General features: G+C 56.3%; 1 protein-coding gene and 1 long non-coding RNA gene across 10 annotated transcripts in view; one reads left to right on the top strand and one right to left on the bottom strand.

The window, feature by feature from the left end:
• FAM20C (FAM20C golgi associated secretory pathway kinase) overlaps positions 1–19786 on the bottom strand; it is a 46419-nt gene extending 26633 nt beyond the window's left edge. Inside the window, exons 1-3 of the mRNA XM_034988196.1 lie at positions 19179–19786; positions 17149–17327; positions 8520–8598 (exon numbers count right to left, since the gene is read on the bottom strand). Of these exons, the coding sequence (XP_034844087.1) occupies positions 8520–8598; positions 17149–17327; positions 19179–19786 (866 nt within the window). The remainder of the gene's footprint in view (positions 1–8519; positions 8599–17148; positions 17328–19178) is intronic.
• An 858-nt stretch (positions 19787–20644) lies between these two features.
• The window catches only part of LOC117999261, a 21288-nt gene continuing 17803 nt past the window's right edge, over positions 20645–24129 (top strand). For 5 of the 9 annotated variants that reach the window (XR_004676242.1, XR_004676241.1, XR_004676240.1 and 2 more), the window contains exons 1-2: positions 20645–21798; positions 22302–22433. This is a non-coding gene — a long non-coding RNA (uncharacterized LOC117999261). Of the gene's footprint in view, positions 21799–22301; positions 22434–23079; positions 23949–24129 lie in introns of those variants that run through there. The other 4 variants (XR_004676243.1, XR_004676245.1, XR_004676239.1 and 1 more) reach the window with 4 other exon arrangements.

The raw sequence follows: 24129 nt of genomic DNA, 5'->3' as shown, positions 1-24129 counted from the left end.
CAAGGCGGATGGGACATGCTGGACTGGAGGCCCTGCCCCACGCACCATCAACACAGCTGAACAGCAGACAGGAGACAAATCTGAGTATGGAGGCCTCTTCACCGTGTGTGGTGCCTCTGGAAATCTGCAGGCTGAGAGGCACCCCCATCGGCAGGTGCCTCCCTGCAGACACCCGGGTCCCAGCAAGGTGGACTCCAGGACTCCCAAGATGGCCCTTCCTCAGCCTGATGCTGCCTGAAGGACCAAGACCTGGCATCCAAGGCACTGGACTGGAGCCCTGACTGGCTGCCCACTCTCTGTTGATATTTAAACCCTCTGGATCCTCAGTTTCTTCCTCCCTGAAGGAGAGTTGGCAATAAAAATAAAGTCTACTCGTGTGGTTGGAAAGGTCAGATGACTTGGTGCAAGCCACGTAACCATCAACTACCCCCCGTCACCTGCTCCGGAGCTGGCCAGAGCAGAGACTGAAAACCCAAAACACAAAGACGAGGAAATGGCCTTCTTGAGGGCAAGTCAAAACTCAGCATGGCAGCCTTGGACACACATTCTTTCTGCAGCCATGTGAAGACAAAGGGAAGGGGGAAGAGAAGCACATGGTGGGAGATGTGGGGGCCCACTCCCCGACGGGGACAATTGCCACTGGTGCGTGTCCGCACCGCATGGAGATGTGTGGACACAGGTGGCCTCGACGCCATCCAGCAGTTCTCCCAGACCCAGCAGCCTAGAGCAGGGCAGCAGGGAGCCTCCTGCCCACCTAGGCAAGGGGACCTTGGGATCAGCACATTCACCACCCGTGGCCTCTCCAGGCTGCGTGGGCAGCCTCTCCCCTGCCTGTGAGGACCCTGTGCAGCCAGCCCCAAGGCAAGCACGGACTTCAGCATCAAGCCCAGGTACCAGGCTCCATCCTGGGAACCTCACCCCGGGCTGCTGGAGTAGAGACCACCGAATGGCCTTTGGACAGCTCTCGCAGGACCTACTGCTGCCAATGACCACCCCACCCTGTGACCAAACACTTCGCTCTGGGTACATCCCACTTCCCGAAGTACAAGAATGGTCACAGCAGCTTTATCAATAATGCCCCCAAACTGGAAACAACCTGCATGCCCATCAACAGGAGAGGGGGCAGATGAATTGGGATGCTTCACACAACGGAACACGACTTGATCCACGGCTAGTGGCGTCTTGCAGACGCAGCACTGAGCACAAGGTGCCTGGCATGGAAAAGAGCAGAGGGTTCCACGCACAAAAGAACAAGGTTGGCTGTCTGTGTGCAGGAATTGGATTTTGGCAATACTTAGGATATTTGCTCTTGACCTCATCTCATCTCTCAACACACAGAGAAGGAGGATGGGGGGTTGGAGGGTGAACTGATGAAGAGCCTTCAGTACCTTTGTCAACCCCAGTGCTGAGAAGAGGTGTTGGTGAACATGGAGACCTTGTCTTACCTGGGGGCTCTAACGGGTTGAACTGTGCCCCCAAAGGTACGTCCAAGTCCTAGCCCTGGTCCCCGTGAACGTGAGCTTACTCGGAAGCAGGGACTCTGCGGGTGTGATGGTTAAGGGGAGGTCAGGCTGGAGCAGGGTGATGTCCTCACAGAAGGGGGAGCGTGGACATGCACGCAGGGAGGAGGCCATGCGGCCACGGAGGCAAAGGTTGGGCTGACACGGTCACCAGCCCAGCATCACCACCAGGAGCTGGATCAGGCAGGAGGGACCCTCCCCCGGAGCCCTCAGAGCGAGCGTGGCCCTGACCCCTGAGCTCACGCTTCTGGCCCCACAACGGAGAATAAATTTCTGTTGTTTCAGACTGCCCAATTTGTGATGCTTTGTTACGGCCCCAGGACACTCACACAGGTGTGTATATGCAGGTGTAGAATGCAATTGTTATCAACTGCGGAATTAAGAAAGTAGCTACGTTTGAACAGCATCGGGATGCTGTGGTCCTGCGCTGGTGCACGCCTGCCTTGAGCTCTGAGCGGTACACATGCCGCCCGGGCCGCACCGAGGTCAGTTATCTGCACGGCCCACCTCCTGACAGCCAGTGACCTTGGGTGATCTTGGTGCCCTCGGGCACGTCCCCGACCACCCTGAGCTTTGGTCCGCTCCTCCCAGATGAGGTCCGTGGGGTAACAGCGGCCCCCTTAGGGTGTCTGAGATACCCTTGTGCTGGGCTTGGTGCAGGGCACCGATTCCGCACCCATGGCCTCAACCCTGTCCACCCTTAGGCCAGCCATAGGGAGCTTCCTTTGGAAGACCTTCTGTCTTCCCCCCAGATTTCCCTAAGCCTTGGATGACAGTCAAAATGACCCATCTCAGACTTTGTTGAGCCTGACCTGTGGGATTTTTCTCGTTTTCCTCTTTTTTTTTCCAAGCAAGGCTAGACCTGTAGGGCACCCACAATCATAACCATCAGTATCCTCATTCTTGTTGCTGAAGTCGGTTTTCCCTGAAAAGCTGCCATGTGGTCAGGATATTTCCCCTTCCTCACAGCCTCTGAAGACACTTTCAATCCCAAACCCCACACGGCACAGGAGGAGTTTCAGCCCCTGGCGTCTGCTTCACTGTTGCCCCTCCAACGCTGAAGGGCAGCTCAGCAGTGCTGCTTATGACAGGACCCTCACACCGGCCTCACCGGGTGCTGGGTGGCCCCAGCAGAAGCGCATCTGTACTCCGTTTCTGGCCTGCCTGTAGCCGCACCAAATACTCATCTTCCCTGTGATATTTGCAAGTCAAAACCCCAAACCCCGGAGTGCCCAGAAATAATTGTAGATAGAGCCCAAATTAACGCTGGGGAGGAAACTGCAGGTCACTCCCTGGGTCTCCCACCAAACAAACCTACCACTCAGCTCATGCTGGGCATCAACTCCCTTTCCTCCTGAGAAAGAGAGGGACTCTTGGTGTCATGGAATCCAGCCTCTGACTGCATAAGGAAACTGAGGCCCAGAGAGGACAAGGGGGTCTGAGCATCACAGGGCAAGAAAGCGGCAGGCGGCCCTTGATACAGGCCCGTCCTCTCCTCAAGGCTCCAGGCTGCCACTTAATCCTCTCTGCCAGGTCCCCCCGCCCCCAGGTAGAACCCTTAAGTCACCCTAACCCTGAGTCCATACCGTCACCTCTCATCTGACACCCAATAAAACTCTCCCCTCGCTCCCCACCTGCAGCCCTCTGCCAGCAGCAGGGGCGGCCTTTCGGGCTGGCTGACTCTCCCCGAAGGGAGTCCAACATTCACCTCCTTTTATCCCTCGGGTCCCCTGGCCTGGAGTGATGGGACCTCTTCCTCAGGCCTCAGCTGGAGGTCCCTTCTGAGAAGCTCTCCAGCTGCCCACCAGGCACTAGCCGGCCCTGGTCATACTCAAAGGTGAGTGTAGCTGCTCACATGCCCATGTCTACCACCGTCTGCCCACCCCCTCGTTCGCTCTGTGCACACAGAGAGAGCGCCAACGGTGAGTGCGGCCCCCGCTCCCGGGGCCGCAGTCCTGAGGCAACACACACGGCTCTCGGTCCCACCTGAGCAGCAAGAGAGCAGGGTCTGCAGAGGCACGAGACCAAGCCCAGGGGCTCTGTGAGCATTTGTGGGATGGCTGTGAATGTTTCTGCCGGGAGGTGGTCACAGCTGCCATCCTGGGCCTGCCTGGAAGGCTGCTTTTCAAGAAGCAAGCTGAAACTTGTTGCAAAGAGCCCATACTCTTTGGTATGTCCAACCAACTCCACCCCACGTTGCTAGACCACCAGCTCCTCATGGCTGCCTTTGAGGAACTTGGGGCCTGTGGTCATGCCAGGCCTGCCGGCTCTGTGGGTACACCAGCACTTGCAAACTTTGGCCACACACATCACCTGCACTGGACACCCTCAAAATAAAAAGCTCATGCTTCAAAGGACCCCACGTATATGATGAGGGTCTTGTGTGCAAAATGCATAAAGAACTCTTACAACTACTAACAAAAAGACAACCCAACTAAAAAATGGCAGATCTGAAGAGGCATTTCTCTGAAGAAGATACACAAATGGCCAAGAAGGACATGAAAAGTTACTCAACATCATTAGTGATTAGAAAAATGCAGGTCAAAACCACAAGGAGACACCACTTCACGCCCGCAGGGGGCCCAGAATCAAACAGGTGCGGGCCAGGGATGTAAGTGGTGCAGCCCCTGTGGAAAACAGTCTGGCAGCCCCTCAAACGGTTAAGTTCAGTTATTACCAGATTCCAACAATTCCAGTCCTAGGTATAGACCCAAAAGAAATTGTAAACACATGTCGACCCAAAGACCTGTACGTGACTGTTCATTGCAGCGTTATTCGTAACATCCCCGGAGTGGAGATAACCCCAGCGCCCATTAACTGGTGGAAGTATAAATAACATATGGCCTATCCACACCATGCAATATCACCTGGCAGTAAAAAGGAGTGGAGCGCGGAACACCTCCACAACGTGGATGAACCCAGAGTACGTGATGCTCAGTGAAAGAGGCGGGTTACAAAGAACATATATCATAGCGTATTTACATGAAATTCCAGAGTGGGTAAATCCATAGAGACAGAAGATGGCTTGGTGGTGGTCCAGGCCTAGAGGGTGGTCCAGGGGAAATTGGGGAGTGATGGCAACATTGGACAGGGCCCTTTCTGGAGACCCCAAAAGGCTTTCACATGGGTGGTGGTGATGGACGTGCACTTCTGTGAATATAGTAAAAGCTACTGAGTGTAGGCTTTAAGTGGGTGAACTGTATGATACGTGAATTACATCCTGATGAAGCTGTTAGAGATTTTTCTTTTCTTTTTTTTTTTTTTAAATTTTTTATTTATTTATTTGAGAGAGAGAGAATGAGAGAGAGAGCACATGAGAGGGGGGAGGGCCAGAGGGAGAAGCAGACTCCCTGCTGAGCAGGGAGCCCGATGTGGGACTCGATCCCGGGACTCGATCCCGGGACTCCAGGATCACGACCTGAGCCGAAGGCAGTCACTTAACCAACTGAGCCACCCAGGCGCCCGAGATTTTTCTTACTTTAACCCTAAAGCAAGAGTGTCCATAAACTTGCGGACTAATGTGCTAGGCATATGTTTTCCAGTGACTTTTAAAAATATCTAACCATTAAACTTCAAGGAGTCACCCCCACTGCACACAAATTGCACTCAGCAGGTCCCCCAGGCTTCAAGCCTTCATCTCACTGGCCATTCCTCTTCTAGAACCTCTGAACTTCTATCCTTCAAGATCTTGGAGGAAAAGTACTACCATCTAACTAATTCAGATTCTTCTACTGACAACTTACAAAGCTATTAGGAGGTCATAGAAAAAAGTTTTTCTTAAAAAGAACTATTAATCATGGATTTTAATTTTTTAATGCTATGGTCCCAAACCACAGCTGCTTTCATATTCAGACCACAGGCACCGGGGGATGGGAATGGCGCGTGCAGCCTCCTCATGTCCTGGGCCCGGCCCCCGGGGTCCTCAGGGGAGTGGAAGCTGCTGGCCACAGGACCCCAATCAATACCAGACTCAGGACGTGGTCAGCAGAGCGTGCCAAGGAACGCCTGGATCCAGTCCAGCAGAAGCTGCAAGAGGGACAACAGGGACAGCCTGTAAACCCCCAAGCTGTGTCCACCCTGCCCGGTGGGGGTCGGCTGCCCAGGAACACGCTGCACGCTGGAGCCTGGCTGACCTCAGGACACCGACCACAGCCCTGGCTCTGGCAGTCTAGCTGGCAGGCCACGAGCACGTGCTTGGCCTTTCTGGCCTCAGTCTCCCCAGCTGCCTAGAGGTTCTCAGCCCTGGAGAGGCAGGACCAGGCATTCGTCCTGCTATAAAGGGGCTGGGGACAGAGAGTTAGGAGAGAAGTGAGCCTTCCAGGGACCCAGGAGCCTGGCTGTCCCACCGTGCCAGATCTGTACACTCAGCTGCTCCCATGACCACGGGTGGTGCCCCCACCTTGGCTGCTGAAGCCGGCCCAGCCGGGGAGGTGGCTGGTGGGGGGAGGCTGGGTGGAGGTGAAGGGGGAGAGGCCGGGGCAGTGGGGGGGAGGGGGAAGCAGGGCACCCTGGACTTTGGGCTCAAACTTGGGCAATCTTCGCTACTTCTCTGAGCCCTGGCTTCCTCATCTTTATGTGGCAGGACCCCCGGAGGCGTTTTGAGGACGGAACAGCAGCTGTGTGAACGCTGGGCACAGAGCCCGGTCCTGAAAGGCTGGGGCGGCAGCGCCCGCACACGGCCGCCTCTCAGGCAACGTTATCAGTGCTGCTGCTTTTACAGCCCACACTGGGCATCCCCTCCGCAGGTGTTCACACAGGTAACCCCACGGGGGGACGGGAAGAGCACCCTTGTGGCATCGAGGGACTGGAAGGAGCCCTTCTGCCTCAGCTCCCCTGTGAGAGGCGGCAACCTCTCAACTGTCTGCCCTCAACAGAGGGGCCAAAACCACGAAGAAGCCCAAGGAGGCTGGGAAGTTCCACGAGGAGCCCATGCCCATCCCAGGCCTCATTTCCTTCCAGAATGTTGCACGGGAGCCCTCACACGCCCCCAGGCTGCATACCCTCCAGCTGTGTGGACCCCCCCAGTCATCCGTCCTGAGTTGGGGGCTGCATGAACCACACTGGTTGTCCACACTCCTGCATCCAGCCATCTTCCTGAGACAGGCAAGCCCACCGCAGCCCCCTTTTCTATACCGATTCTCCTGAAGGAGATGTGAACTTCCCTTTCTGCACAGGGAAGGAGGTGTCTGTGCTCGAGGACCCCTGACAGCAACAGGGGTGGCTTCACCACGCCTCGGCGGGGGGCGTTTGCACCAGATCCCTGCAGCCCCAGGCTTTCACCCTGTCCTGGTGTCCTTCATCTTGCCTGTGTGAGTAACGTTCTCAGCCCCACCTGCTCCGGGCAGCCCCAGATCACAGACAGGGCAAGTGGATCAAACCCCTGGCGGGACATCTGTCCCGAGGAAAGGGAGCAAGAGGTCCAGAAATACCCTGAACACAAAATCATACCTTCGGTCACAAGTTACAAACTAGCAGCTGTATTCTGTTTGGCCTCCAAGGTATTTGGAATGCTTCTCAATTAGTTACCATCATTTTTGAAGTTTGAAAATTAAGTAGGAAAAGATAGTCGTATTTCTAGCTTATCCTGAAAATTGGACATCAGGACAGATGGCCAAGATCTGGCGGACACAAGGCAGCTGCCCCTTCCGGTGGAGCCCATGCCTGGCAGCTTGCAACCCGCTTGCCCCCAACCACCAGCATCAGGCCCACACAACTTGCACAGTCCTCGTGAGCACTTGGGGGTGCAACCCACACTTTAAATGCAATGAACTCTGTCTTGCCAGTGCACAAATGGCCTTGTGGGGGCTAACAGGAGATGGAGGAGCAACCTTGGACCAAAGGGGTTACCCAAGCCCCAGCATCATCAGAGTGGACGTCAAAAACATGGATGCTCCCCGTGAATTTTCTTGGGTCATCCTGGCTTTCAAATATCCCTTCTCCACCATCCCACAAATTTTCATATGCCAATGAATGCCTTAATATTTATTCTGGTAGCATGGTTTCTATTTTATGCAACAGGAAACTACAGTGGGTGGGGGTGGTCAATCCAGTCCACTGCTAGTTTTATAAATAAAGCTTTACTGACAGCCATGCCTGTTCACTTAAATTTTGTTGGGCTGCTTTTGGGCTAGGACAGCAGACCTGAGTAGCTAAGACACAGTCCATATGGCCTACAAAACTTAAAGTACCTATCAGCTGGCCCTTTATAGAAAAAGTCTGCTGATACCTGAGCCGTGCAGGAGAGGCAAAAGTCACCTCCTTTAGGAGCATTCTTTGGTGTCCATATCTGGGTTCCTTGTTTAAAACACTTATGCTCGCTGGGGCGCCTGGGTGGCTCAGTCGTTAAGCATCTGCCTTCGGCTCAGGTCATGATCCCAGGGTCCTGGGATCGAGCCCCACATCGGGCTCCCTGCTCCGCAGGAAGCCTGCTTCTCCCTCTCCCACTCCCCCTGCGTCTCTCTCTGTCAAAATAAATAAATAAAATCTTTAAAAAAAATTAAAATTAGGGGCGCCTGGGTGGCTCAGTCATTAAGTGTCTGCCTTCAGCTCAGGTCGTGATCCCAGGGTCCTGGGATCGAGCCCCGCATCGGGCTTTCTGCTCCACCGGAGGCCTGCTTCTCCCTCTCCCACTCCCCCTGCTTGTGTTCCCTCTCTCGCTGTGTCTCTCTCTGTCAAATAAATAAATGAAATCTTTAAAACAAACAAACAAACAAACAAAAAAACCACTTATGCTCGCTGGGGTAGGAATGATCTGCCACTGGATGAAGGTGGGGAGGGGGAGGACTGCAGAGGCCAGAGAGAGGAGGTGAGGGTGCAGGACCCCTGTATTGCTCGCTTGCCTTGATGGGGAGAAAGCCCAGTGTGGTCACCCACAGTTCACCCCAAAACACCTCTGGGGGGAAACACTGCATTTTTCACCAGAAATATGTTGCCTGTATGCTCTAGCACAGACCCGTCTCTGCCCCTGGCACCCAGTCCCAACCAGCCCCTGGCACTTACTTCATGGGTTTGAACAGTGCTTGCCCATAATTCTGGAACGTCATGATGAGCTTGAGCTGCGTGCCCCCCGACTTCATGGCTGCAAGGAAGAGGGAAAGAGACACGGGGTCACTTGCTGCCCTCAGACTCCTCCCTCTGTGGGCAAGTGAGGCCAGCTCCCACTCTGGTCCCACAGCCCCACCTGGGCCCTCGATGTGGCTGAGGATGCCCATTCTGCCTGGAAAGTCTGGGGTTTCCAGCAATGATGCTGATAAACACTCCCACCTGATACTTAGGTGCTGGGGCTGGGGGCAGAATTCCTCAGACAGTCTGACCCTCCCACAGGAGGGAGTGGTCAGCCCTGGACAGCAGAATAGCCAGGAACCAGGTAGATGCTGTCCCCAGGGCCTAGGAGGCTGGCTACAAGGATGGAAGGTGGAAGCCAGGGGAAGCAGGCTAAGAAGGCAGTCATAGCAGATGGTGGTGGCTTGGATGGCAGAGATGGGGAAAATGGAAGAATTAATGAAATATCAGGGGGTCCAAGGAACCATTTAGTGGAGCGGGTGTGGGGTGTGGAGGGAAGAGAGGAACCTAGCTTGACTCTTGGATTCCAGTTGGAGCAGTGGATGAATGGGGAGGAACGTGCATGCAAGTGAAGATCAAGGCCAGGTGAGTAGGGATGACTGAGGGGTGCCATACTCGGGGGCTTTGGCATGGAGGAGCCCTGAGGCTGGAGTCCCTGCTCAGCTGCCCGTGGCCGGGTGCCCTAGAAGGAACCTCCACTCTCCCCCATCTTGGTTTCCCCCTGTGTTAGTTGGGGCACAGATGCCTGCCCAGCCTCCTTCATGGGGCTGTGGTGAAGGTCGGGACAGATAAGGACAATGCAGTGCTACAGGTCACCACGTCCCATTACAAAGCAGGACTGCTACTGCCATCAAGTGGGTAATGCTCGTGGAGCATCTAGAACGGCGCAGGGCCCATGGCACATTCAAGACGGCAGACCGCCCCAGGAGTGCGAAGAAGAGCCAGGAGTTCTGAGCTCCCTGAATGTCGTCGGTGGCTCTCATGGCCTCTGTAAGGGCCCAGGCCCAGCCCCACTCCTGGGTTCCCAGCCCAGCCACTTGCTCGTGCCTTCCTCTGCAACATCTGTGGCCGGGACAGCCTGGCTGCCTTGGGAGCGCCCTGGTCTTGGGGTCCAGGAGGTGGAGCTGAAGGCACAGTTCCCCCAGACCAGTGTGTGGCTTGGGTCTGTCTGACGCTCTCCCAGCCTGAGCCCTTCGCAGGAAAACAAGCCCCTCGCCTAATTCCACTTCCCTCCAAAACATTGGAAATAACCTAAAAATGCCCAATCCTGGGGGCAGAAGCACAATGCACGGTAATCCCACGTGAGGGAATACTAGGTACCAAAGACTCTCTAATGACGCAGCAAACTGCTCATTATTTTATTATTAAGCAAAGCAGCTTATGAAGCATTTACACTCTGTGAGCTGCCTTCTTTGGAAGGTGTGTATGTAAGTGCGTGGGAAAATCTGGATGCACAGATAAGAAGCTACAGCCCAGTGCTTACCCCCCAAGAGTAGAACCACAGATGATTTCAATTTCCTTTTTTCCCTTATCTGTGCTTTCTAAATTTCAACAATGAACATTTATTACATTTTTAATAAGATGAAAACAGAAGTGATCATTAAGAAAATTAGTGGCCCGATTAAGCCCCATTCGATATCCCCATTTCCATGTAATAACTGGGGTTACTGGATTTAATTATTCCTTCCCAGGCCAATCGGGGACAGCACTTCAGCTCTTTCCAGGGCCTGTAATCCTGGTTTTCTTGAATAATAAATTATTATGCAAATCTGGCCGGTTTAGTCATTCTTGTTCTGGAAGTGAATCTCAATGCGCTGCTGACCTGTGTTTTCCACCGCACTACCAACTCCTCTCCACGGACCAAGCAAGTAACTAGAAATTAATGGGCCTTAGACTCTCCAGGTGACTAAGAACTCTGGAAAGGCCAGGCTTTTGCTAACTGCCCTGGGCACACCTTTCTCTTGTCTGGGGACACGTACCTTCCCACCAGGGTCCACCATTCACTCTGCCAAGCTGGAGTGGACAGCTGGAAGACCCTTGGAATTCTGCTTGAAAATCAGGTATGGTCTGCAAAAACCCACATGCAAACTGCCTGAAGTCGTGGCAAAGGCCAAGTGTTCGTCTGAGATGGGTGAGAGGCGGATGCCCCCACAAGTCTGTGCTCGGAGCGGGTGGCCCTGCTCTGCCACTGCAGATGAGCCTGGGAAGGTGGTCAGGGCTGAGGGCCTCAGTGGCAGAGCCGGGACACTAACCAGGCCTCGAGAAGCAGGTGTGAGTTTGGGGTTTCTTCCTGAAGCCAGACTTGAGGAATCGTGCCCCCGTGCGGGGGAGAGAGGCGGTGGGAGCAGAGGCAAACTCCCGAGAGAAGCCCAGGTATGCAGCAAGGGCCCCATGTGAGAGGCGGTGGACATGCCCTCACCTGGCTGGGTCTCCATGTTTCTCAGGGGACAGAGGTCTGCCAAAACCTGGCCAGCCTCAGCCCTGAGGGGCACCTGACTGGGCAGTGAGCCCACCGTGGGCTAGAGGACAGGCTAAGGCCAGGGTTGTCCTGGCACAATCCAGTGGCCACGTCCCCAGAAGACACCCTGAACGAGCCCCATCGGCCACCTTCTCTCCATCTCCATGGCCCCACCCAAATCTGGGCCTTATTATAGTCATCAAATCACTAACACACGAGGGGCACCTAACTGGTAGCTTGGCTCGCTCAAGCCCCAGTGATGGCCCCTCTGTATACACGCTCCCCTCCCCAGCTCGCCTCCGACAGGCGTGTCCCACCATTCAGACCACGGATGTCAGCTCTGTCTTTCCTGCTCTCCCTCAAGAGCCATATCCCCCAGCTATGCATTAATATATGGTATTAATTAGCATTGACTAGTGATCATTAATGACACGCATCAGTAATTATACATGCTAATATACACTGATAGAACACCCTATACTTTATTCTAATGGTTGTGGATGCTATAAATTCCATGACCACTAAGACACTTGGACACTGTGGGGTTTTGCTGTCTTTCCCCAGAACACAGCTCCCCTCAGAAGAACCAGAACGGGAACTGCATTTCTTATGACCCTCCTAGGAAGGATCCTCCCTGGGAGGAGAGAGACAGCCCCGAAAGGAAAAGGGGTGCCGTCCTGGCCGGGGACCCCAACACCGCCACACCGAGGAGGCGTGAGTGGTGGGACACACAAGACGCTGGGCTCTGCCTTTAGCTCATCCTGTGTCATACACCTCAGGGCTAGCAGGGACAAGTGACCTGGGTCACTCAGCAATTTGTTTCCCATGGAAACTAGGGTCAGCAGCGCCAGGTTCCCCATTTCTAACAAGAACCCCCAACCCATATTTTGGTGAGCCACCTCCTGACTTTTAAAGGAACTAATTCTACTGAAGAGATCGGTGGCCCACACAAACACACCCATGCGCAAGGCACCGCCAGGGGCGGCCTCTGGGACTTGGGATCCATGTTTGTCCTTAGGGATCATGGTCAGGCAAGTGGTCTGAATACTTCCCCAGCCACTGCCTTGCTTTAAGGCCCAGGATGGCTCAGATCTGAGGGATGTGACGCCAGGAGCACTTAGGTCAGCTCTTCTTCCCTGCCCACCCCACACGCCTCACCCCCTGGCAGGAGTGGGATCTAACCAGTGTCCTAGACCCCTGGGCGCCATGCAGAGCCCCTTTTCCTGCCCTTGGGCATCAAGGGAGAGCAGCATGGTACGTGTCCACCTGTCCATCATCAGTGGGCGCCCCGGGGCTGGTATTGAGGGGGCTGCTCTGAGTGAGGGGCTGGAGGAGGCTCTAAGGGCCAGGGTCCTCCTGCCCCACTTGCTGTGAGACCTTGGCAGGCCTCTACCAAACTTCAGTCCCTCACATGCACGCCCAGGGTTTTTTATTATGATAATTAAACTGACTTAAAAGAGAAAGTACAGCCCTGCCCCAGCTGGAAACCAGCACACCCTGGACTAGAAGGAACACCATCGGAATACATGCCTGTTGGATTCTGGAGCCCCAAGTGTTGTCTGCTCAAGATGGAGAAAGCAGGTGCCGGGGCATTTGCCTGCGCTTCTGTCCTTGATCTTGGACCAGACGGCTGGAAGGAAAACTGAGGAGGGGCTCAGCAATTTGCCACCTTCTGTGGTGCCTTGCCTGCAGTCTTCCTTCTGGGTGGTCTGCGTCCTTCCTCCCAGATGACCTAAGGTGCTCTGGGTGAATTGAGCTTTTTCAGTTGTCAGTCTCCAGGTCGGAGAGCCAGGACCTGGAGACTGGGACCCACTGCAACCACGTAGGGCGGGAGGGGCACTGTGACCTCTCTGGGGCTGGAACTGCCTTCCCAAGGAGCCCACCTCTGACCAATTAGACAGGGCGGCCCCCCAGGCCCTCAGGCAGCTGCCCACCCTGGGCTGCCCCAGCCGCAGCCTTTGCTCCTGGAAGCCAGTTAGTCCTGGATCCTAGCTAGATCAATTAGCGCCCAGGACTTGGGTCCTGCGGAGTGGTTCTCCTGTGTTCAGGCACCCACCACAGGTGTGTCCCAACCTGGATGGAGTAATGGTGGCATCTTTCAGCCACTGTCTGAACCCTCTCCATGGTAGTGTGACTTCTTTTCCTTTTTAAGCAATTCCAAGTACAGAGCAGTTAATTGTGTCATTTATTCGTTGCATCCATAATTGTGCACGATAGCAATTTAATTATCACTGGCCCGAGCCAAAGGCGTTGCACGCCTGATTTCAAGCTGAATAGAGGTAGATAACATCCCGAGCCTCTTTAAAGGCAGTGAACGGCGGTTACCAAGCAGCCAGGAGTCTGGCTATAAATAAATCTCTGTCGGCCACAGCAGCTGTACCGAAGGCCACACGTGCTTCATGAAGTGGATCAAGTGGTTCTGAACGGGGAGAGTTAATGGAACCCTTCCGACAGGAAGCTCTGGGAACCTTGCAGGAACTGTTCCCCATTCCAACAATGTTTCTGGGCTCACATTTAATAGTGGATGCACACCTTGAAGATTAAAGGGACCACCACAGCTGGACAGCTGGGGAACAGAGATCTGGGAGCAGGGACTTGTAAGACACCCTCCCCCGCATCTTGGAGGCCTCAGTTTCCCTGTTTACAGAACGGGTGTTGGAAGTGGGTTGGATCTCCAGCTCTTGAAACTTAAGCACTTCCTTACACCACCACTGTGGGTCAGTGTGACTTCTTTGTCTCTCTCCCATTTCATGCTCAGGAGGATGGCACGGCTGAATCTTGACCCTGAGGTAGGCCTGGGCTCCTATAAAGGGGCTGCCATCCAGGGTTCTCCATGAGGCCTTCAAAGGCTGTCCAGCTCTGGGTCATAGACAGTTCTTAGCTAGGGCCTCCATTTCCAAACCTGCCCAGCTGGCTCTGCTAAGCCAAGGGCCCACCAGGGGTTGCTACCTCAAGCAGGGGGTTGGGTTCTCAGTCAAAACATCCAGCTGGATGTGGGGCAGACGCAGCCCAGAAAGCACGCATCTCCAAGGGATGCCTGCAGCCTGGCCCAGGGCCAGCCCCTCTCCTATGGCTCCCTGTGGACCAGGGCCTTTTCACAGGCGTGAACTCACCTGGGAGCTCACCAAAGCAGCACGGACAGTGGGGCCAAGCATTGGCTGAGGCCTTCCACTTGCTTGTCCCGCAAAGGTTGCTGTGGTCAAGGAGGCTCTGGCCTGCCCCTGAAACCCTCCCCCCACACAGACACCTCTGGGCAGGGACACTGCTTAGGCCCTGTTTTTACCTTTCTCTTACTTACTCACTGAAGCCTCTCAATAGCCCAAGATATAGGTTTCACAGGTCCAAGCCCTTCATTAAAATCTCTGAAGACAGAAGTACTCATGGATTTCAAAAATTTCAGATGACAAAAGGCACAGGTAATGTGTATATCCCACGTATTATGTAACAGCCCAAATGGGTCTGGGCAGAACCCCATAATTTCCTCAGAGGAACATGTGAATATTCGCTCCAAGTGAGAAAAATAAGGATTTATAAATAGCTTTGTCAGTTTAGGTTTTGCTCCCATATAAGTTCAGGTTGAGTCAGATTTTGCTGAACAAATTACATTTGGATTTCAGATTGGCAAGCCAGAGATTACAGGCCCTAGGTTAGAACCTTCTTTCTAGAACCCACATGAGAACCCAGAGCACTAGAGATTAATCCACTTGCCCAGAGTCAACGCCGGGGCCAGACTCACACCACACACCGGATGCATCAGGCAACCTTCCCGCACTGACCGGGTGCTGCACAGGGACTGGGAAGGACCAGCTCGGCCACAGCGGTCTGGGAGTGGGTGACGGCCCACCGGAGACAGACGTGTGAGGACTCATTCCCACTCACACCACCAGGCGTGACCGCGCCAGAACCCTGGGGCGGGATCCCCAGGCACAGGCTCGGTCCACCGTGCTCAGGCAAGCTAGGCACCCCTGCCCTGGGCAGTCAGACCAAAGTGGGTGGGAGGCGCCTGCAGGCCAGGCCCCTGGGGGAACAGAGAGGGGAGGACGCCTAGGGTGGGCAATGTGCCTGCGAGCCCCAGCCACCTGTCTTCTCTCTGTGGCTGCTCGCCGAGCTGCTGGGCCCTGTCCTCTGCACAGAGTGGCTGTCCGGGGAGAGCTGGAGGCTGTTTGTTCCCTGAGGGATATGGCGAGCTTGGCCAGCCTTTGAAATCCCAGCAGCCCTTCCTCCACCCCAGACGCTGCACTTGAGTGGGGACCCTGCAAAAAACTGGTTAATATTTACAAGCTTGGTCATATGCACCATCTTATCAGAACACATGCAATGTACCTGAGCAGCCACAATCCCATTTGACAGATGGGGAAACCGAGGCAGAGAGGGGTGCCACGGACAGCAGCAAAGCAGGACCTCTTAACATTGTACTTCCCTAAAACCATTTCTAATTTTTAAAACATTGTTCTCATTTTCCCAGAAAGCCCAGCCCTCCATGCCCCCTTTTATGACAAACGTCTACACTTCATTTAAGCCCCTTGTCAGACGTCTTTTCTTAGAAGGTGCTCCATATCCCTCCTTCTAGATGGAGGTCACCTCCTTTCTAAACCCTCCTAGATTCTATGTAAATAGTGTTCCAAGCATTTATTCTTCCTCATTGTGTATCCGTTTCCTGCCCCCCGCCCTGGGCCTCTCAGGTCAGCTGCAGCAGAACCTTGTTGAGGTTCATTCATCCTCAACCCACTACCCAGAAAGGGGCCTGAAGTGCAGGAGATGTCCGAGGAAATCTACTGAATGGGTGAACGAGTCGGTCAAGGCCCTGGATACTTCTTTAATGGCCTCGTCTATTCTCAGGAGTGAAGGGGGCACCCTGGACGTGGCTGTCCACAGGACAATCTCTGTCGTGCACACAGACTGCTTCCCAGCACCACCTGAAGCCTCTGACACCTGCAAGGGGCAGGAGGGAGGCTGAGCTTCTCATGGGGAGGGCTGAGGCCAGGCTGGGGTCTGGGGAGGTGCTCGGACTCCTCCTGTGCAGCCAGCTAAGAGAAGAGACACCAGCTTTTTCCTGCGCGATCCCTTTCACGAAGGTGAGCAATCACATGCTAGAGAAAAGCTACGCAGCAAGGCAGATGCCCAGCAAACAGCTCAGTACTGGGCAGAAGGAGCCAAAACAGTCCTTAAAGACCTCTGGAAAACCCACTGGTCAGCCTCACTCCCTTGTATCAGCAACTGGACGGATCCCCAGGATCCTGGGCCCCTTTCCACCTCAGTGTTGCTTAGGGGAACACCAAGACGACAATGTCTGGAACTGCCTACTGCACAGCACAGGTGGGGACCTGCACTCATGTTGCCCCCGACTGGCCTCCCTGCACCCCTTCCCAGCTGTGTGTCCCCAGGCTAGCTTCCTGCAAAGCCCCCAGGGCTGTTTTTCCACCCCAGGGCCTCTTGGAGCACCAGTGGCTAATGCGGACCTTCACAAACCATGGCCTCCAGGCCTGGGAACAGCGGCCGCAAACCTCCATGCTCAGAAACTGCTGCTGGCACATTTCCCTGAAATCAGTAGTCGGATGCCTTTTTCTGTCCTGCAATTCAGCAGATCCCAAAGTACTCAATGATGTTGCCTCTGAATTACCAAGCATGTGGGCCTCCACCCGAGACAGAGCTGAGCCCTGGTCACTCCCTGGGCACAGGAAATGGCAGGAGCCCCTGGCAGAGCTCTGGTGCGGAGCTGGTCTCTGAGCTCTGCCCTGGGTCTCCCTGCTCTGCTGAGGGAGGGGCCCCAGCCATCAGGGGCGCATGCCCCTTCTTTACACTGTAGCCTGGAAAGTGCCCCTCCTAGGTGGGTAAGCAGAACGCAACAGGAATGGCTGTGCAGCACCCCCCCCCCCCCCCGCTAGCCTTGCGAAAGCAGGCGGTAGCCCCGGAACCACTGACGGCATCGAAGGTGTCCCTGCTCTCCCTTCGAGGCCCTGCAGGTTTGTCCCTCTAGAAGGCTGCCCTTACCAACCACTCCAGGAAGCCATGTTCCAGCAAGGAGCAACGGCTTCCCAGCTCTCCTGCGAAGGAAAGCCAGCCCCCAGCACACCTGACCCCATCGGAAAGCTCAGGGAGGGCACCTACCGACACTGGTTATCTTCTGAGCACCGAGGTCACGCAGGAGGGCTTCGATTGCTGGGTTATGTCTGGAGTAGAGCTCATACCGGTTAATGCCGATGTGGAACTTAAGCCAGTTGGGGTAGGAGTCCACTGCCACCTCCCCCGTGGGCAAGAATTCTTCATTTTCAGTGCCTTCACGTGGCCTACAGAAAATGAAGGGGACCCGGAGTCAGCAGGGAAAGAACAGAGAGTGGTAAGATTCTGGATGAATACGGGTGAGTTGGTGCCAATGCCAAGGTTTTAACTTTGGATCCAAACAAATGCAGATTCGTTCAAAGATGCCTCTGCCCAAACAGGACTTTGCGGACATCCCTACTTTTTCTGTGGCTGTTGTTGTACTAACTAATAACATATCTAAACTGTAATTCTTACTTTCCCTCAGGAGACGCCCAGACAGCTATAACTAAATCAAGATCAAGCCCAGAGCTTCAGTGCCAGGCCCTACCGAGTCTGTCCTGGGGTCACGAAAACAGCCCAGCAAGTGTGATGTCAGCTTGGGGTATGAGAGGCTGTCAGCTCTTCCTGGTGACAGACAAGCGAGCCTTCTTTCACCACAAACCGTGTGCACATCAGAGACACACCCCGCCTGTCAGAAATCTTCCCTGGGCACTCTGCTTTGGTTCCAACAACCAAGGGTAGAAATGATGCAAGAAGCTAAATTTGATTTTAATGAGAGCAGTCCTGGGTGGGGAGAGAGGAAAGAGGCAGGCACTCACTCCTGCCGAGGCCCAATGTGAGGACCTGCTGCCCATGTGGCCTGTCCTTACATCTCCGGAGTCAAGGGGCCAGTCTGCGGGAGGACAGAGCCTATCTGCTGCTGGGCTGGAGGGAAAGTGGAATTTGTCTTAGCTCTAATACACCTGCAAATGAGGCCCTTCTGGCCCCAAGCCCAGTCCCACCAGGGCCACATCACTGACCACCGGTCCTGGGCTCTGTCCTTCCTGTGAAGAGCCCCAAGCCTGGGCCACTGCTCTGATTCTCAAGTTTCTGAGCATTTCCTTGAGCCTGGCCAGCAGACAAAGCTCAGACGCCACCAAACACCGTGGTGTATTTTGACAGAAAAGCCTGGGCCTAGTCAAATTTCAGGGTAGAAAGGGTTTGTATAAGATGTTTTGGGAAGCTGCCTTCCCCCCGAGTTGCTTGGGTAGCTATTTATTCTGGCCTTGCTGCTAGTTAATATTTCACTACTCCAGCCTGCAGAATCTGCTTATTCTGAACTGTGTGGCTGTGGAGGGCCTGGGGGGAAGGGTTTAAACCGGGACAGCTTAAGGAGATGCTCCTGAGGATGCTTCTCACCTTTTATGAAGCTGTCACCCAATGGAGCTGGCAGCGTTCCAAGGGCAGCTGCTGTTTGCACCCCGGCTGGGAGAACCCTTTTGTTACGCCTCACTGGGGCCAGCACGCCCCTCTGCTAATTTTGTTCTCAGCGACTGGCTTACAAGGCTCATTAGGCTTCTGCAGACTTTCCTGACGTGTCCACTGGAGAAATGTCGCCGGAGATCTGAAAGCTCGGTGGCCAGCAGCTCCCCAGGGAAAGGTTAGGGGCAGGCTCTCTCATTCACTCCTTTGCCGGCTGGTGCATGCATTGCCTGACTTAGTTTCTGGAGCCAGCGACCAGGACCTCACAGGCCAGCACTGCTGTCCTATAGAGTCAGCACTGACCCTCCCCCGACTCCGCAGGGAGTAGCTCCCAAACCACCCAGCAGCCCTTCTCAAGGAGGCAGTCATTCTGGAGACAAAGGCACTGCCCTGAGCAAGAGGCAGCATCCTCTCTCTCCTGCCTCACAAAGCTCCCCTCGGAGGAGGGGGCGTGGGGGTTGGGAACTCTGCCATGGGGGGCCCATGCCCCCTGGGGGTTCCCGAGCCCCTGGGCCTCTTTAAACAATGCCTGGGGTGTGCAAGGGCATTTCCTGGGAAGGGGAGCACAGTTTGATGGCTGCTTGAGGGTCGGGGCCTGGCAGCACCCACCCTGAGCTGCCTCTGGCCTCACTCACCAGTCAGGATTCTCAGCTGCCGCCTTGGGGTTGAACCTGATGTCGCTGTTCACATTGAAGAGGACGTCGTCCTCCGTCAGCGGCGGAACCGACACCTGGTAGAGTGGGTGTTCAAACAGCCTAGCCAGGAGAGAGCTGTCCCCGCTCGGGCCAGGGGGCGGCGCCGACCGACGGGGCCCAGGATCTCGGAGCAGTGGCCGGTGCGCGGGATCGCGGGGCCGGGGACTGCCGGGCTCCTGCCCCTGCAAGGCGCCTTCGGCCGGTTCGGCTGCGGCCAGCAGTTTCTCCAGAGAGTGGGATGTGAGGTTGGAGGCAGGGTCGGAGCTAAAGTCCTGCAGGATACGCAGCGTGTGTTTGTTGGGCCAGCCTGCGTCGCCAGCCGCGGACGAGGCGGCCGGGGGCTCCCCGGGGCGGCCCCGCGCCTTGGCCCAGCCAGGCGCCGCCGCCTCGACCGCGGGTTGCGCGCACGAGCAACCGGGTTCCCCCGAGGGCCGCACGGCGCGCCGCTCCAGTTTGGGCAGCAAGTCCAGCACGATGTGCAGCGCGCAGGCCACCAGGAACACCATCAGGATGAGCACGCGGAACCTGCGCACCAGGATCATCTTCATGGCCGCGCCGGCGAGCGCGGCCTGGGCTCCGGGCGACCTCCTAGAGCGCGCTCCGCCCGTGCCCCGGCTAGTCTTGGCTTGGCACGAACGCAGTGCCCAGGCACAGGTCAAGGTCCATCTGGCGTCGGACAGCTACCAGCTCCAGGGCTGTTCCCCGGCCCGCACCACGTGTAGGGCGCCCACCGCCAAAGAGCCCGCTCGCCGGGCCATCTCGGGGCCGTTCCCTCTCGCCTCTCCGGAGTGGCCGCGCCCTCGGCGGCCGGGCCTAGCGGCCCTCGTCCGCGGAGCTGGGTGCGCAGCCGGGTGAGGCCCCGCGCACTCAGCGGCCGGCTTGTGGTCTCTGCGCTCATCCGGCGCGCAGGGGCCCGACGCTGCGGCCCATCTAGGCCAGGGCGCGGCGGCCTGGGGGTGGCGGTGGAGATGGCGCGGCGCAGTCCCCTCCGCGGCTCCGTGGGCCGCGCCAGGCGCCGGGCTGGCCAGGCGGAGAAGGGGCGGCTCCTTCGGGCAAGGCTCGTCTCTCTCACGCCGCGGTCCGGAGGCGGGGACCTGGAGGGGGAGCAGGGCGCAGGGCCGCGGGGACAAGGAGGGGGCGGGTTCGGGGTTGGGGGCGCACGGAGCGGCCGGGGAGGTCCCCGGGCAGGTGCAGCGGCCGTCCCCGGAGCGCAGCGCCCGCGCGGCCGAGCCTCTCGGCGCCCCGCGCCCGGGCCGGCAGATATCGGAGAGCCGCGGAGCCGCCCCCCGCGTCAGCGCCCGCAGATTGGCGGAGGCGCAGCCCCGCGAGTCACCGCCAGGCCCGAGCCGACTCCGCTCCCTCTCCTTTCTCCTCCCCTCGGCCGCGCCCCGCGTTGCTTCTGCAGCTCCGGGCCCGCTAAGGAGAGGGCGCCTTCTTCCCTCGGTGGCCGAGAGAAGACGGAGAGACCCGAGAGACGAAGGCCGGAGGGCTCGGGCGCGGCGAGCGGGCTCCTGCAGCACGGGGAGCGCGCGCGGGCGATGTCTAGGGGGGCTCTTCGGCCAGGCCGCGGTACGTAGGACCTCCGATTGCCCGGGGCCGGCCGCCGCCAGCGGCAGCCTCCAGGCTCCTCCCCAGATGAGCCGAGGGCCAGAGCCCAGGCCAAATCCCTCCCCGGAGCCGCTGGGCGTCTGCGCCGCCGGATGAGCTCCCCGCCGGGCGGCGACCTTGTGCCCCCGCCCCCCGCCTCGGGGACGCCCCCCGCGCGCCCCGCTGCCGGCGAGGGGAGGAAGGGGCGACCGGGCGCCGCCGGCGGAGAGACGAGAGGAGCTCGGTATTTCGCCCAAATAGCAAATCCGGAGGGGATGCCAGAGCAGCTCTGCACCCGGCTGGGGCCCCACCCCACCCCAAGGGGACACGCCTGCGCCTTAACTCTGGTGGCGCGGGCGCCCCAGTGCTAGGATACGCTTGGCACTGAGAGGTACCTGGTGTTTGCGGAGGCCGCACCTCCCTGGCTTGTGTGTGTGTGTGTGTGTGTGTGTGTGTCATTTGCTTCTCCACATGCGGAAAATCAGCCATCCAGACCCAGGGGCGTGGCACTTCTACGTGGCCTCTTCCGTCTTTTGGGCCCACACAACTTCTGGGCCCCCACACCCCAAAAGGGAATATTAATGTGGACGTCAGTCTAAAGTCCTGGTGAGAAGGGTTAAGTGAACCTGGCTGGGGAAGGCAGTCCAAACATATCCATCGCCAAGCAAACAGGCTGTCTGCCCCATGCCCTCCAGGCCCTGCAAATTGTTTTCAGCCCCTGGCACTACTGAGAGGGGAAGCAGTCTCTGGTGGGGGGCCAAGGAGGGAGCCCCTGCTTTCATGTCCACTTGCTGTGCTGCCTGGGCATCTCACTGCCCTCTCTGGACTTCAATTTCCTCTTACCTGAATTCAGGGTACTTCATCCCTGAGACTCATCATTGAATCTCCATGTCTGGCCCAGGCCCGAACATGCAATAGGCACCCACTAGATGCTTGGTGAAGGAGAGGAGTCCCAGCCCAGCTGGTCAGTGAAGTAAGTGTCTCTGAAGTCATTGGAAGTAAGTGAAATGGTCACTCAGCCCTTCTGGAGTTGGAGCTGGAGGTTGGAGGGGGCAGGGTGTGAAGGTGGGTCTGACCTGGAGATGGAGCTCCCCTCCCTCCCACACTGCACCATTTGTGTGCAGAAGAGGTAACTTTGGGCAAGGTTACCCGGAGAGGTCAAGGAGATGATATCCAAGCTGAGATGGAGGTTGGTGAGCAAGCCCCTCCCCCTTCCACTGGGGGAGCAGAACCATGAGCCCCACAATGTCTCCCTTGGCCTTGGGGTTCTGCAGTCTCTGGCCCCCTCAGCCCTCCCCTGGTCCATGTCCTCAGGGTGGCCGTGGGGTGACCTGACCCCATGAATTGTAGACATCATGTAGGGGGCTTCACTGGGGCTCACAGGGCACTTATTCATGTCCCTCCCCTGATGGATTCTTTGGGGATCTGAGGTGTTAGTTGGACTCCTGTTCACCACTGGATGGCTCTCTTGCCTAGGTCTTGGTTCACCTCAACTATCACCTTGAAGAGTCATTGTCTCGCTGACCAGATGGTTTCGAAGTATCCTCACCCCCTTTCCTCAATGTCTGACTACTCTATTTTCCTAGCAACACCCGCCACTATCTGAAGGTAACATCTTCTGTTCTTGTTTATGGCTTGACTCCCCTAAAATGCATATGCCCCACTATGTAGGAGCCTCCTACCATGCCTCGTTCACAGCTCTGCCCTGGTGCAGAGCAGGTGCTCAGAGCAGACCACAAGCCACCATCCAACTCAGGGTCAGGCCTTAGCAGGTTTAGGTACACACAGGAAATGGCCTTTGAAAAGAGCACGTGCTACAGGGACGGAGCATGAAAACCCTTGGCTAGATTTTTCTGCCCTTTATACTTTGCTCTGAGGAGTAATTTGATTCGGTTCAATCCATTCATCCATGGAAATCACAAAAAAAAAACAGTGGGCTGCAGTGGTGGGGACGGCATTCCCCGGTGGATGGTGGAGGGAGGTATTTTCCAGGCAGAGATGGAGCAAGCAGCCTGGGTACCGGATGTAGATGTAAGGTCTTTGGGTTCTTTGTGGCTGGGTCCCTGGGGACAGGCAGCATGGGGAGGCGCCACTTGCTCTAAAGTGCTTAGGGCAGCAGAGAAGTCTGCCAGTCACTCCTCAGTTCTGGTTAAAGCACAGCGGAGGTGAGCCTCTCACCCTAAACCTCCCCTGGGTGTGCGAAGCCACCAGCTGGCCTGGCTGAGAAGCCACCATTAATACAGGGCTCCTTTAGGTGACCGGAGGTGAGGCCCAGGAAGAGCGGAAGTGTAGGAGAGGCATAATGGTGACTCTTGAGTGGGGGATGGAGGAGCCAGGACAGCGGTCATCTGTGACGTGGAACCCGCACCACAAGGACGAGGGTGGGGAAGACACTTGGGGTTTGCATAACCGGCTGAGGAGGCAGAGCTGCTGGAGGAAGACTGTCCTGGGAGCTGTAGGCCTATCAGCGGAAGATGACTGGTTTTCCTGGCCAAATGGCTGGAGAACATTCCAGAAGGGCCCAGGAGGGAGGCCCAGAGGGACCCACCCACTAAGTCCTGGCACCTACATCTTTCAGACCCTTCGATGTTTTCCTAAGGATTACTCATCCAGGACCCAGCAGGGAGGCTTCTGTGGCGGTTTACCACAGGCCAGCCTTGACCACAGGCTATTCTGGGAGCTGGGGGCAGACAGACAGCAGGGAGGAGGAGCAGGTCATGGTCTTCACCCGGCACCTGTGTCCAGGCATCATGGGGTGTGCACTTTTAACCCCTGTCTGCTGGCACCAGAGAAAGTGGAACTGGACTTGGCGGACAGGGGTGATGGGGTAACGGGCCTGGCCAGCAGACCTTACCCAGGAGAGATGGCCCCCCAGAAGAAGGTGAGTTGAGACCACTGTCCTCTGTGCTGGCTTTGAGGGACTCCTGGGGTGACTTGGAACAGGGGGAGTGGGGAAGCATTCAGTGGACAAGGTGGGGCCTCTGGCTCATTCATTCCTCAGCCCCAAGGCCATAGCCTGAGGGGTCATTGGAAAATAGAGCTTCTTTGTTCTCATTTAAAGCAACAGGTCAAAAAGCCAAAAATGAACAAATAAAACAATAAAAAACTTGACTTTATTTTGGACATTTTGGATTGCTCAAATACATGATTTATATTCTATCATTCACAAAGAGCCACAAAACTGACCATCTTTTGACCATAAGGGAAATGTTAAGAAATTGCAAAGGTGGCCAATCTGCAGTCTGTTCACTGTGTGTGCATATACACATTCGTGCAGAAACACATGCATACGTGATCTGCAGTC

This window comes from Mirounga leonina, unplaced genomic scaffold, assembly GCF_011800145.1.
Source record: "Mirounga leonina isolate KUSES-001 unplaced genomic scaffold, KU_Mleo_1.0 Mir_454, whole genome shotgun sequence".
Classification (NCBI taxonomy): Eukaryota; Metazoa; Chordata; class Mammalia; order Carnivora; family Phocidae; genus Mirounga; species Mirounga leonina.
This window is presented reverse-complemented; position numbering and strand designations above follow the sequence as displayed.